General features: G+C 43.0%; 1 protein-coding gene across 1 annotated transcript; it reads left to right on the forward strand.

Annotated features, from left to right (window-relative positions):
• The first annotated feature begins 2,841 nt into the window (after positions 1-2,841).
• LOC109902379 (phosphatidylinositol 3-kinase regulatory subunit gamma) lies at positions 2,842-14,629 on the forward strand. Its single transcript, XM_020498682.2, has 12 exons — positions 2,842-3,307; positions 3,605-3,806; positions 4,495-4,574; positions 5,973-6,078; positions 6,227-6,325; positions 6,540-6,720; positions 7,118-7,243; positions 7,343-7,485; positions 7,626-7,802; positions 8,066-8,137; positions 8,243-8,437; positions 10,394-14,629. Exons 1-12 carry the CDS (start codon positions 3,184-3,186, stop codon positions 10,584-10,586), a joined length of 1,698 nt encoding a protein of 565 aa, XP_020354271.1. The 5' UTR covers positions 2,842-3,183; the 3' UTR covers positions 10,587-14,629.
• The last annotated feature ends 635 nt before the right edge of the window (positions 14,630-15,264 follow it).

Here is a 15,264-nt window from a genome sequence, read left to right on the forward strand (position 1 = left end):
GTAGTTTTCATTGATTTTAAACAACATCAAGGCCTATCCAGCAGCATTTATTTTTCCGTTATTTTACCAGGTAAGTTGACTGAGAACACGTTCTCATTTGCAGCAACGACTTGAGGAATAGTTACAGGGGAGAGGGTTGGGATTAATGAGCCAATTGTAAACTGGGGATTATTAGGTGACCGTGATGGTTTGAGGGCCAGATTGGGAATTTAGCCAGGACACTCGGGTTAACACCCCTACTCTTACAAAAAGTGCCATGGGATCTTTAATGACCTCAGAGAGTCAGGACACCCGTTTTAACATCCCATCTGAAAGACGGCACCCTACACGGATATATATTTTTTAAACCACAGGAAAGAGTGCCTCCTACTGGCCCTCCAACACCACTTCCAGCAGCATCTGGTCTCCCATCCAGGAACTGACTAGGACCAACCCTGCTTAGCTTCAGAAGCAAGCCAGCAGTGGTATGTAGGGTGGTATGCAGGGTGGTATGCTGCTGGCATCAAGGTGGGATGATTAGGCAAATTCATACCAAATTCATACCACCCCCATCCCAGCTTGCTTCTGAAGCTAAGCAGGGTTGGTCCTGGATGGGAGAACAGATGCTGCTGGAAGTGGTGTTGGAGGGCCAGTAGGAGGCATCCTTTCCTCTGGTCCAAAAAATATTCCAATGTCCCAGGGCAGTGATTGGGGACATTGCCCTGTGTAGGATGCGGTCTTTTGTAGGGGACGTTAAATGGGTGTCCTGACTCTTTGTGGTCACTAAAGATCCCATGGCCCTTATTGTAGGGAATGTGTTCAGTCAACTTACCTGGTAAAATAATGGCCAAAAAAATGCAAAAATTATATTTGTCTTCCAGGGACTTCAGCTCATGAGTTTGTCCAGCTGTTTCCTCCTCCAGAAAACGCTTGGGATTTGATAGGAATTCACCTTTCCGCTCACACCTCTACTCCTGAATACCAGTCAACCTTTCCTCCCGCCATCTGGTCTTAGACCCTTCAGACTTAGCACTCCTAAAAGGGGCTCCTTGGCCTCTGGGTAGCATGTCAAAGGCCAGGTTAGTGTTGAAACGCGCCGTGTTCCAGTTAGCGTCTCGCCCATGTGTTTTTAGCTCCGGGTGATGTATTCTGGATGTTTATATATGTGTTACTGACCCACTAATCCAGGCATGCCAGGAGAGAAGAGACTATTTCAGAAGGGTAAGTTAAGTTGAGTGTGAGACTCTCAATAGGTCACCTGGCTCCTTGGCTGCTGGCAGTCAGAGACAGAGCCTGAATGTCGGTAAGACCCACTTCCTCTCTTACACCTTATGTCTGTGCATGCATGCGCTGTTCTTACATTCATCTTTTGCTGAGCTACACAAGTTGGTATAGTTTGTTGCCATGGTCGGATAGAGTCATCCATTCCAATGGGATAAAAAGGGATTTACTCCCAACCCTGTGACTTCAGTGATCTGTGCTGCTGTTCATACTATAGCCTTGCCTATTGAGTTCGGTTAAATAGGTTCAATTCCAACTTAACTCGAGGGTTATTACCATGCTGCCCTGCATGCTCTATTTATCTTTGCTCTATTTCAACAGTGGGCCAATAACACAGCCTGTGTTAGAGTAGAGAAATAGGCCAGCCTGTTTAGAAACCCGGCTGTTCTCCCCTCTAAAGACAATCCAGGGATTTTCCTCCCATTGAAATTCTTTTTCGGATCATTACACAAGTGCACCTTGTGTTGGGGACAACAAAAGGCCACAGATGTCTCAAGTTTTGAGGTAGCATGCAATTGGCATGCTGACTGCATGAATGTCCACCAGAGCTGTTTCCAGATAATTGAATGTTCATTTCTTTACCATAAGCATTGTTTTAGAGAATTTGGCAATACGTCCAACCGGCCTCACAATCGCAGAACACGTGTAACCATGTCAGCCCAGGACCTCCACATCTGGCTTCTTCATTTGCGGGCTCGTCTTGAGACAGCCGAAGAATTTCTGCACAAACGGTCAGAAACCGTCTCAGGGAAGCTCATCTGCGTGCTCGTTGTCCTCACAAGGATCTTGACCTGACTACAGTTCAACGTCGTAACCGACTTCGGTGGGCAAATGCTCACCTTCGATAGCCACTGTCATGCTGAAGAAGTGTGCTCTTCACGGATGAATCCCGGGTTTCAACTGTACCGGGAAGATGGCAGACAGCGTGTATGGCATTGTGCAACTTCACACAGCCAGTGAAGAGGAGTGGGACAACATTTCACAGGCCACATTCAACAGCCTGATCAACTCTATGTGAAGGAGGTGTCGCGCTGCATGAGGTAAATGGAGGTCAAACCAGATACTGACTGGTTTCCTGATCCACGACCTTAACCTTTTTTTTTAAAGGTGTCTGTGACCAACAGATGCATATCTGTATTCCCTGTCATGTGAAATCCATAGATTAGGGCCCAATTCAGTTATTTCAATTGACTGATTTCCTCAGAGGAACTCAGTAAAATTGGCAGTACGATTGCATTAAATGCAATAGAATTGTCTCTACAAGTTCATGTTCCGATTGATATACGTGTATATCTATAATTGCATGACAGTTTGTTTCGACTGGAGAAAGTGAACAGTGTGTGTTTTGTAAGATCTGTCTACGTGGTGGAGAGGCTGTTCCTAGAGTTCATGTGACCTGGGACTTGCTGCATGTGCAGACAGAACAGGTGTAAGCTAGACCCCCCCCCCCCCCCCACCCCACCCACACATACCTTTAACATGAACACAGACAGATAGAACAACTCAGATTCTCCCCTCCTTGTGCTCACACATGCCAGACACTTTCCCCACAGTCTATCTGCTCAGATAGAGAGACTTCGGCCGAGCCAGGCAGGCCTTTTCAGACAGCTGTTGTTTGCTAGCTGAGGCGTGACAGAGCAGTAAACAGCACCCAGCCAGTCTGGCCGGCCTGCCTGTCGCAGCGGTGGAAGAGAAGGAGGACGTTATTTTAGGCACTCAGACACTATCACCTGTCGTAGGACGAGTCTGGACACTGTCTCCCAGACAGCACACTTAGCCGCACCAGTAACACTTGCCACACCACAACAACACTCTCTGGAGACCTTACCACAGAACAGGAGAACCAGCGATGTACACAAACGGACTCTGCAGTGTCTGAATTAACGACTAAAGTGGTCTTTTACAGAGCTCTCTGGTCCTGAGATGGGCCAGTACGACACCCAGGCTCTCTCAGAGACCCTGATGGGATTCCTGCAGGACCTGCCATCCCCCGTCATCCCAAAGTCTATCTATCCCAGCCTGAAGACTACCCTGCAAGAGGAAGAAGGTAACAGCACCTTTAGCACTCACATGCTTCTTCATGTATCTCGTCAAGAACTGATGCAAGGAGCATATTCTACTTGGTGGCCAACAAAGCTAAGGAAAACTATTTAAATGCCATCATTGAAGCACACTACCAGGACTGTCAAAAGAATTGTGTATATTTTGGAATCCCTTAGAAATGCAAAGCAAAATATGTTAATTTGGCATTGGATAGAAAATAATGTTGCTTACTTACCATTGTGTCTCACAGCCAAGCCACTAAGATTGTCACTCAATCTCCTTGCTGGTTCTTGTATCCAAGAGTTGTCCGTCGGGGAGACAGGCAGGCGTTTGCTGAAGGCTCTGGAGCCCCCGGCTGTGCCCCTGCCGCGCCTGCATTACCTGCTCAGACACCTGGACCGAGTGGGCCAGAGCTCGGCCCACAACGGCCAGAGCTCGGCCCACAACGGCCTGGACCCCCACACCCTCGCATTCCTCTTCAGCCCTCTTCTGCTCACCACTGGGTCAGTTTCACATTTAAACAAAAATACTGTACCTATGTTGGTCATAAAACTTTCAGACAAAATATTTGTTTTTACTTCAACTCAAATTTAGACTAATCTTGAAGGGGGATTAAAAACCTGCCATCTTCATATATACGGCAGGTCCCTCTGCCACTTTCACGAGGGCTTTGTTGTGTCAGCGAGAGAGGGAGAGAGACACACTGGCCAGCCCACAGACACAGAGAGGAAGAGAATGCATTAACAGTGCCAGCATCTTCTTGAGCGCATGCTGTTGTCAGTCTACAGAGTTCTGGCTGTAGGAATGGGCCTCAGATGGAGCCAGAAAGAGATTGAAGCCATAACACCTGTCTGTTCCATAACACTATTCTCTATAGTCAGCAGAGTATACGTCCCCTCAGCACCTTTCCAATGTCCCACATGTTAGTAACTGAAGTCCTATTATGGCACCCATCCATCTGGTACTAATGTAAAATATGAACCCCCCCACCCCCTTATCGCATTGAACAACTCTCTCTACCTTAATTCATTGTAATAGCAAAGCTTTCCACCGTCAAATCAAAATCAAATCCAATTTATTTACATAGTCCTTGCTGATATCTCAAAGTGCTGTACAGAAACCCACCCTAAAACCCCAAACAGCAACCGTCCTCTGAATGACTTACGTATGAGTGTATTTATTTGTGTCCAGGTCAGAAGAAGGTCATCAGGTTCAGGTGCTAGAGAGGCTGCTGGTGGCGAGGGCCTGGGAGCTGGACCAGATGTCATCAGGTAAACACACAAGCTCACAACAATTTAGCACACTCACTAATGTAACCCCCTCAACCAGGCTCGAATGTGACTCTCACCATATTACCTTAGAATATCTGAACAGCATGGGGTATTAGGTGAGAAGGACATCTCAAATACGAATCCCTATTGTAAACTCGCTAAGGATATGACAGAGTATTAACTACAGATAGAATGATTATAGATTTTTGTTGTTATATAAGGATGTGCTTTCCCATGCATTAAATTCAACTGAAACAGTAACTGACTCCACCAATGCAACAGACATAAGGGTAAAGATGTGTATTATCACATTTTCAATGTACCACATCAAAATAAATCAAAAGAATAAACCCCAATGAGTCGTGAACAACCCATGTCCAAAATTACTTCCAACCCGTTGGCGCCCGTTGGTGCTCCAAAAACATTATGCCATACATAAAGTCCCGAAGCGCCCCACCGTTGTAGTTACTCACTACTCGTTGATATTTCCTCACTGAAGTATAGCAGTTCCCAGCAGGTGTCCTCGCAAGATCCACAGCAAGCACAGCTATCAATGCCGACAGTACTTCTTAGCAGCAACAGATATCCCATGGCAACATGAACTCGTTAATCTTCCACAAGCAATTCCCTCCAGGTCTCGCACTATCCTAGGCTAACCTCGAGCTGTCAAATACCTCCACGACGCGACGGTAGCTTCAGCCTCCAAGTGTTTCTTAACAAAAAATAATAATAACTCTTATCAAATCAAATCCGTATGTCCCTTCAAAACTCGTTAGAGATGGGTTTTGTTCTATTTTTTATCGTCTTTCATAGTGTAATGACCCTGGGTTTATAAGCGCGGAAATCGACTCTGCCGTCTGAGCATACTTTTGCGGTACAGTCGATAGCGCGCCGGACTTCGGGCTTGAAGGTCGAGGGTTCGAGACCTGCTCCCTGCTGTTTCATTACATTGGTGTCAGAAGTGGGATCAGAAGTAGGTCGTTACAATAGTTTTTGTTCACCAACACTGATAATATCTCTACATTTCTCTGTCAATGTCTCTCCCTCTTTTTTTCAACGTCTCTTTTTCCCAGGCTTCCTGTTAACCAGGTCAACTCTCCCATTGGCCACAGCTTAACAAGCTACCTTATTGATCAAAACTTAAATTTAAAAGTAAATCAGCCTATTCACTTGTACATTAAATAAATATTTATAAAAAATAAATGCATTAATGACATTACAATTCAGGAGCAATTCGATCATCTTTTAAATCTGATACCAATTAATTATAACAAATAAACTCTATACTTGGTTTTAATAAGGTTATTACACTAAAAACCCATCTTTGCCTCCTGGGTAGGTTTTGATTGGATGTCTCACTGTATTTGTAACACCACTACCTATTGATTCCTTTGACAGCCCTACCTTCCAAGCCTTCCAAAACCAAAGCCATGGCATTTTCTGTCGTCAATGGGGATGGCAGCAAGATGGCTGATGCAGAGTGGTACTGGGGAGACATTTCCAGGTAAAATGTATAAATAATGGATATCCACACTTGGTTATTTACAGTTGAAACCACGATCTTCTGTTTCAAGAAGAAAATATTGTCACTCGTCTTACTCAACCATCTTTAGTTACATAATCATGCTATATATTTGCATACATTTTTCCAGAGATGAGGTGAATGACAAGATGAGAGACACACCAGATGGCACTTTCTTGGTCCGAGATGCCTCAAGCAAGGTGCAAGGAGAATATACATTGACTCTCAGGTAAGGGTATTAATAATGACTTAATAATAATATTATAATAATATTAATAATGTCTTTCTAAAAGTGACTATTTTGTCCCTCCTAAAATACACTCCAAGTTTGAGCTTGCCTAGTCACTCATTTGAAGTGCAATGGCATTTTACCACTTTGGATAACTTCCAGAGTCTTTCACAGAACCTCAGTAATGTTGCACAACGTCTCGGGACTTTTCTAGGAAAGGAGGAAACAACCAGCTGATCAAGATCTTCCACCAAGGAGGCAAGTATGGCTTCTCTGAGCCGCTGACCTTTGCTTCTGTGGTGGAACTCATCCTGTATTATCACCACGAGTCGCTGGCCCAGTACAACCCCAAGCTGGACTCACGGCTACTGTACCCAATCTCCAAATATCCGCAGGTAGGCTCATTCTGTTATTATTATTATAGTGTTCTGTATCCTGTTCTGAAGGGACTCAGTCTTGGTTTGGCTTCTGGGCCATATCTTAATGGGACTCCTTGGTTTTTAAACAGAGATGTTATAAGAGATAAGGAATGTAGCCTTCGAACAGCACTCCGATGCTTTCTGGAAGGCCCTACATTTCTTATGGCACATTGCATGAAGGAAAATAACCCATGGCATTCCCAAGAGCACTTACGCTTGTCTGAAATGTCCCCAAAAAATTATGTTTAGGTGAGAACAGTTTGCTTGCTGCCCTTCTCTATTTGAAATGCACTGAGCCCATATTGAATGCACCTTATCTCAACATCTCAAGTGCTGTGGTCAGTTAGTGACTTGTGGTCTCTGTTGTTTCCAGGATCAGGTGGTGAAAGGAGACAGCGTGGAAGCAGTAGGAGAGCAACTGAAGGTGTACCACGAACACTGCCAGGAGACGAGCCGGGAATATGACGTCTTATATGAAGAGTATACTTGCATCTCTCAGGTACATATCCAACACTTATGTTTTTCACTGTCCCATTTGGGTCTGGGCTCCATAGCATTTGAAATGAGCACAATATCGTCTGTTTTCCCTGTACATCAGGAGTTACAGATGAACCGCACGGCCATCGAGGCCTTCAACGAGACCATCAAGATCTCCGAGGAGCAGTGCGAGACCCAAGAAGGCTATAGCAAGGAGAACATTGACCAGTTCCTCAGGGAGGGAAACAGCAAAGATACTGAGAGGTATCCACAATACATTGCTTGGTCTAGGAATTTCCTGTTGTGATACAGGCTTTAAACTAGCCCTCTGATTGACTATCAAGCTGGTCGTGATCATGATTTTAAAGTGGGGGATCTAACAATGTTGCCGCTCCATCTCCCAGAATCCAAAGTAATTGGGATAAGCTGAAGTCGCGGGTGACTGAGATCCATGACAGGAAGAGGAAGCTAGGGCAGGACCTGAAGGAGCATGCGAAGGACAACCGAGAGATCGATAAGAAGATGAGTAGCCTGAAAACGGACCTCGTGCAGCTGAAAAAGATTAGAGACCAGTACCTGGTGTAAGTTATACCCTTCTACCACACACACACACACGCACGCACGCACGCACGCACGCACGCACGCACGCACGCACGCACGCACGCACGCACGCACGCACACACACACACACACACACACACACACACACACACACACACACACACACACACACACACACACACACACACACACACACACACACACACACACACACACACACACACACACACAGCAATATTTAGGAACACGGCAGTCCAACAGTTTGCTTGTGTTAACGTCCCAGGTGGCTCAATCAGAAGGGCACCAGACAGAAGAAGATTAACGAGTGGCTGGGGATCAAAAATGACATGGAAGGGTGAGTGAAACCAACGTGGCCTTTAGCCAGTTGTAATGTATTACCACGTATTATCATGTCGTATCGTGTATCGTATTGACACTGTTTTCCTCCCCATGTCTGCAGTTCTTCCCCTCTACCTCCCAGCCTGTATTCTCTGGTGGATGAGGAGGAAGACCTGCCGCACCTCGACGAGCGCACTTGGTACGTGGGCGACATCACGCGCAGCCAAGCCGAGGAGTTGCTGAGGGGAAAGGGTGACGGCACTTTCCTGATCCGAGACAGCCAGTCCCAGAAGGGCTCCTACGCCTGCTCTGTAGTGTGAGTCCCGTTAGCCTGACCTGGGGTCTGCAAAGCCTTGTTAACACTGGCAGTTTGAAGTGACAAAAACTTAAAAAAATGTGCATATAAGGGCTGGGAATTTACGATACAATATTAACATGATAGTTAGGTGCTGATACGATATGTATTGCGATTCTCACAATTCTATATGTATTGTGATTCAATACTGTGATTTTATTGCAATTCAATGTTACAAAATATTGCTTCTGCAGAGTGGCAAGAGAGAGCCATGAGAAAACAAGTTTAGCTCAGTCATGAAAATAAAAGTGTTGAAAACATATTGGGTCCCTATTTCAAAAGAAGATGGAGAACAGGCTATGAAGGAAGAATACTGGCATTTTGGTGCAGGTACAGAAAACTAGCGCAAACATAATATTGCGATATTGCCAAAACGATACGATATATCATCAAAAATAATATCCGATATGTAACTATTGATTTTTTTCCGCAATCTGTATTGCATATCCGATTTCAATCAGTTTTTTTCCCCCTTGCAGTCTGAACAGCCAAAAAGCACATGGAATCAAATATTTCAAACCACATTTCAAACCACCTTTGTAGGTGGTTTAAAATCAGATACCAATCTGATTCCTGGCCATGCGACTTGTGTCTGTACGGTCAAATCGAATTTATTTGCCCTTGTGTGGTTTTTAGACTGTTATTTGGCATATATTGTTGCTTGCTAGCTACTCTGTTGACAGTTTGACAATAACATGTGGTATCTAACTAGCTTGTTCATCGTTTACAAACAAATCAGTGAATGTGCTAGAAAGCTAAACAGCTACCTAGCTTGCTAGTTGACTGCTGTGGCTAGCCAAAAAGGACTTGTTTTGAAAGTTCATCTTATCCTTTGAGGCTTTACATTTTTTCTTACACTATCATTTTGAACATTCAAAGCAACTGGGAGACGTCCATGGCAGACATTGTTGTCACCACCTTAGCTAGCTACATCATTTCTGAGTGATAGGATGCACGAGCACCACCACCAATCAAACTACTCCACTGCACACATACCCGTCATTGGGATTACATCTAGCATAACCATGTCAGCAAATGACTGCTATCTGAACACACACAAATGCAATTTTGCCACTTGTGACTTGCTGTTTGACAGTCAGTATTCCAAAACAGATTTGAAAAACAAAACTGATTTGAGCATTTAAGGCTTGCCGTGTGAACAAAAGGCTTTGGTGAACACAGAATGATTTGGGTTGGAATACGGCAGTTGGGTGGGATTTAGCCAGGTTTATCAGATGTTTTCCGGCCTCACCTGCCGAGATGCTGAAAATCTCAAATGCATAGGAAATATCGGGACCATCTAAAAACATGGTTGGCCAATCTTATCCTCAAAGGGCCGTTATGGGTGCAGGTTTTTGTTCCAGCAAGCAGTAACACAACTGATTCAGCTCGTCCAAACCTATGGGATTGCAGAACATTTGGGAATGGTATTGGTATTTATTTATTTTGATCCAAAGCCGTGAATGAGTGCTGCAAAAAGCTTTGTCAAATAGCCTACAAAATATGCCTAACCTAAACATACATTTAGTTGCCTAAATAAACCAGTACAGTTCATAAGTAAATTAATAAATAGCTCAGGTCTGGAAAACACTGTGGTAAATAAAACAATTATTTTTGCAGGGGGAGGGAGAGAAACCAAAAGCATAGCCAGCGTTCTACCTCCCCCTTGTGATAGTGTGGCGCAATGACAGAACGAGGCAATTTACCACAATCTGCCACCATCTACCACAAACACGTCCAGCGTAAGGAACCACTGTACCAGGAACATTTATGGCGTGTAGATCTTGATAGTAGTCCACTTCTGAGGTCTTGAAAAACATTTGACAATCTGTGGTTTTGGGGTGAGATATCACTTTTACTGCTGTGTTTCGGCTAACCAAAGGTTCTGTTCTTGACTTCACATATCTGTACATGCAGTGTGGACGGGGACATCAAGCACTGTGTGATATTCAAGACCTCCACGGGCTACGGCTTTGCCGAGCCCTACGACCTGTACAGCTCCCTGAGAGAGCTGGTGCTTCACTATAGACACACCTCCCTGGTCCAGCACAATGACTTGCTGAATGTAACTCTGGCATGTCCTGTCCTAACCCAGCAGCAACCCAGATGAGACGCAAGATAACCCGGACAGGGCCTGACACACACAGAGGAAACACACAGAACTAATAAAGACCACAAACCCTCACTTTTCCCATACAAGAAAACAAAAAAGCAAACGGCTTTCTGCGCGTTGGGTTTGAGAGGAGGGGGAGGGCGGAGTGGATTTTGACATGGAAGAGCACATTCACATGTTCTATTTTTGTTCAATCTCTACAACACTACACCGTTTTTTGGAGAAACAAAAAAAAAGTAATTGCTGTAGATTTTTTAAAAATCGACTTTGAAATGTATTTCTTTATTTTTCTGTTATTTTTTTCTACAGTTAAAGAGGGGCTTTTTGCGAGAGGGTTTGATATTCAAGACATGGAGAACAAAAAGACCTGCCAGCGCTTTTCTGTTTACATTAAGCCTTGCTCACATTGTCCACTGTGGTAAAATGCTTAAAGGGATTATCCCGTAGTTTTGACTACTTTTTAGCCACCAGTTCTGAAAGAAGCGCTCACAAGCCAAAATTGCGTACTACGTCTATGTGCACTACGTCATTCCTTTCTGTCTCGCTCATTTGCAACTTGCTAGCTGTTACTGACATGGCGAGGGGCTGAAGCTCATTGGTTGAACTCAAATTACTAGGGGGCTTGCACAGGAGGGGGAGGATTTTGGGGGAAATGGCGCAGCACAGCTTCCAGAAAAACAGTTGCTTTCAAACTAGGGATTTTGTGGCTAATTGAAGGAGAACAGTAATTATTAACTGTCAATGTTTTATTTTTCTTTACTTCAAGTACATATTACTACAAACACAAAATCCACAGCGTTGGGTAGCACACACACACACAAAGAAAGCATTCTATCTGCTCTCTGTGTAACCTTTCATGCTATGTGCCCTTTCACAGTAGAACATGGTGGAACATTTGGTGGTGAAAGTGCCTTCTGTTCTAATCCTCTGTCTTCCATTATTTCTCTGTAAATCAGAGTCCGTGTGGATGCCTGGCCCCAATCAGATGCCAAGTGTTTTGTACAGCACTGTGTATGAAACTGGAAATCTGAAATGGACCTCACTATTGATTGCCTTAGAGCAGATGGGCAACTCCCTCAGAGTTGTACCTGGCACTACTGCCACTGCCTGCTCAGAGTGCACACTTCTGGTTTCCCAGGTCTCAATCAGTTGCTGATTTAAAGGAAAGACACTATGAAGACGAAACTTGCCCACCCCTGCATTAGTGTGTGTATGATGGTGGTGTTGGAATTGTCCATGTTGAAAATGGATTTATGTTCACATTTTTCGAGTCGATCATTGGTAAATCTCGTGGGGGTTGCTGTTGACATTAGGTTATGTATGCTGTATGAACTGAGGTATTTGTCAGTCTCTCGTTAAGGTATAAGTAGCCTATTTCAATTATTCAAAACGCATTTTCCTTCATTGGACCTTACCTGACACACTTTATGAATGCACTTATTTCTCAGGACACAAGCTTCCAAATCTGTTTTGTGATGCTAACATACACAAGATATTCTTGTTAGATTTCGAACAAACTACTTTGACAAACTGATTAGTACTATGCAGCGAGTTCGGAGACCACTTGATGACGCCTCGTTATCGACATTGATAACCCTCACATTTGTCGTGTATGAATCAGACCTTTAAACAAGACTAGAGGAGGTATTGAGGTAGAAATCCAACGGCAGGGACACAGAAGGTGTCATTAGCTTTTGCACGCAAGAATCTCACTTGATTTAGAGATCTTGTATGGTATTATTATCATGTTCTTAACCTAACCAGAAGCAGGGGTGACGGGGTTATTGGTGCTAGAAGTGGACGATGTCTTGTATACTATGATGACATTGCATTGGTGCATTTTATTGCTCACTATTAGGAGTGATTCAATTGCCCAGCATGTTGGGATTGGTGAAAATGTACGTTTTATAACTGTCAACATCGTTTGTTTTGTGTGTTATGTTAATCTGGTAAACCTGTATCTTATGTTTATCTGGTAGTTAGGAGAAAAGGTCTCTCTGGAGAGAGATGACAGATGAATAGTCTGTGTACTATTTACTGAACATAGCATTTCAGCCAGAGTCCTGCTCAGTTAGGCTACCCTTCAGGTCAAAGGATCTTTGAAAACTGTGAGATTGCATTTTTTGGGGGGGCATGTGAGAGAGCACTGTATGTAAACAGAGAGAGCAATCCCAAAAAGGTTTCCGGTTGATTTTGAAATTGCACTTGCAGTGTAAGACTATGCTTGTTCTCCAACGTGTAGACAGTCTTTTCAACGTGAGCTAGGCTCAGAGGAATTGTTATATATCTCCCCTGGCCTTTTCTGTGTGCTTGGGCCCATATTGGAGATTATGACTATCGTCCATTGATTGCCCCACAGACTGTTATGACAGTGCAGCATAAAACACCAAACGCTTCTTCAGCTTGTGAGAGAAAGTGTATGAGTGGGTAAATGTTTGAGGTTTGAGTCGGGACGTTACCTTGCCAATATTTATAATCTGGAACTGTAAATGCACCACAAAGACATTCATATGTTTCAGGAGTTTTATTACAATTGGACTTGAACATGCTCATTTATTTATTTACAATAACCGGCTATGATAGGGCAGGAACACTCCTCATCGTGGACATCTCATTCATTGTAAGACAAGGATGGCATCATTGAAGAGGCACTTTTAAGGGTCTGTTTGAAATGGGGTTTTATGAAAGGCCGTTAAACCCGTCTGTGTTTCAGTGTTTTTGTTATTTGTTCATCATAACCTGAACAGATTTAATTGAAGAAGCTATTGTGAATTTTGGGCATTTTCTTTACATTTACATTTAATGTGTTTACAATCTCTAAATAAGCAAATAGATTAAAAAGACTGTTTTCTAACGATCTATTTGTCTGCTCAAAAGCATATCTAGAATGAAATTCTGTCGTAGTGTTTGTTGTATCTTGACTTTCAAATGTTTTTAAGACTGCTTGGTTTTTAACTTTTGCATTTGTGAAACTAATTTATACAACCTTGACATAGGTTGGAGTTAAGTACTTTGAAACATGGAACCCCCCCCCCCCCCCAAAACATTACAAAATGCACTTTAAAATTGACTGTAAGCAACATTAGTCCAACTCTGTAAAATTGTTATTGCATTACTTTCTGGCTGCACATAAACAATGGTATGTTTTCATGTTGTATTTGTTAGACTGGTAGTTTTGTATAGAACTAAATTAACCATTTCTTAAAAATGTCAACAAAACTTTTTGTTGACATTTTTACCGACAGTTTTCTGAGAAAAGTAATCCCTTGCTCAGAAGGCAATTGAGTGTAAACGTTGGGAGAATTGTGATATCTACTCTCAAAATGTGGTCAGATGGTCTATGATGTTCCTCACTGTTGTCTTGGCAATTTTCTGTGAAGTTAGTCACTACTGATGATGGACTGCTTTAGTTAGCTACTGCTTTGATGTTGTGACTGTATGTATGTTATTAATTATCTATTAGATAATGAATCAATCAATTAAGAAGGCTTTTACTCTGGCCTAAGTTTTACGTTTGTTCTTCTGCCTGTTTTGCCAACCAGTTTGTCTCTACGTAAAGAGAAGTGGTTGAAGAGATGATATGGCTGTTGTAATTGCTGTGGGATGTCCAATGAGAGAGTTTGGCTTCTCAAATGGTCACAAAAATCCATCTCGTTAGCACATCCTGAGGATGATCGTAATCATTGGATGGGAGGAGCTCCAACCCACTGGCTTTTCAAATTGGTCAGAGTGTTGTCTGAGATAAGTGTCAAGGAAGGCTTTGGCTTCAGTACCTGTAAGCAACATGACGTTTGCACCTGTATTTGTCTTTTTCTTCTGCTCTACTTTCAAGAAATCCCAAGGAAAGTCAAAGCCCAAACCGGCTTGTGAATGGATCATCAAGGATGAATAACTGCACTGAGACATTATTATAATGACAACTGCTGGGCTCAGTTTAGGTTTGTTTTATCAAATCTATTCAAGATTTTTTTTTCTTGATTCTGGCTTGAAGTATTTAATCTGTCGCAGTTGAATGATTAAAGTGTCCTTTTCTACAAAAATCCAATGTCCTTTTTGTGTGTAATATCACCAAGCATTAAGACATTCTCCTGCAATATATGTCAATGTCAGTGTATATCCCATATTCCCAAACATTGTTTTACAGGATTGTGGGTTCAGTTTAAATTGATGTTCAAAGAGTTCCCTGTACATGATTGAATGAGTCATGCTTTTGAAATTGAGCACCATAGGTCCTACATTTCGTGAGGGCATGTGACTGAAGCCAAATGTCAATGAGAAATGTGACGCCAACAAGCTGTTTTGTTTCGGTTCAAGTTAAGCCCTTAAATGTGTCTTCATGAGAATTTCAAAGCCCTCCATTTTACTATAATTTCTAAACATTCAACATGTAACTGGGGGTTGGAAGTTGTTTTGGTTCCCACAATATTCATTCTCAGGTAAATTCCAGGCAAGTCATTATTTGTCTAATTGAAACAGTAAGCCTGCCGTGTGTGAGAACATACATTTCAAGATTATGTTATAATACTGTTATTACATCAAATGGTTGTTTTATGCAACAGAATAGGTGGTTCTTAGAACACTTTAATCTGTGTGTGTTCTACTGAGGATGGGCCTTTGGGAGATTTAATGCTGACAGAAGATTTACGATGTCTTTGGGTGATAAGCCAAGCAAGAC

Source organism: Oncorhynchus kisutch, linkage group LG13 (assembly GCF_002021735.2).
Source record: "Oncorhynchus kisutch isolate 150728-3 linkage group LG13, Okis_V2, whole genome shotgun sequence".
Classification (NCBI taxonomy): Eukaryota; Metazoa; Chordata; class Actinopteri; order Salmoniformes; family Salmonidae; genus Oncorhynchus; species Oncorhynchus kisutch.

Coding starts and splice junctions, on each gene's coding strand:
- LOC109902379 (XM_020498682.2), top strand. CDS start 3,184: ATGGGCCAGTACGACACCCAGGCTCTCTCAGAGACCCTGATGGGATTC. Junction 6,079..6,226: donor TACTGGGGAGACATTTCCAG/GTAAAATGTATA, acceptor ACATTTTTCCAG/AGATGAGGTGAATGACAAGA. Junction 7,803..8,065: donor ATTAGAGACCAGTACCTGGT/GTAAGTTATACC, acceptor TTAACGTCCCAG/GTGGCTCAATCAGAAGGGCA.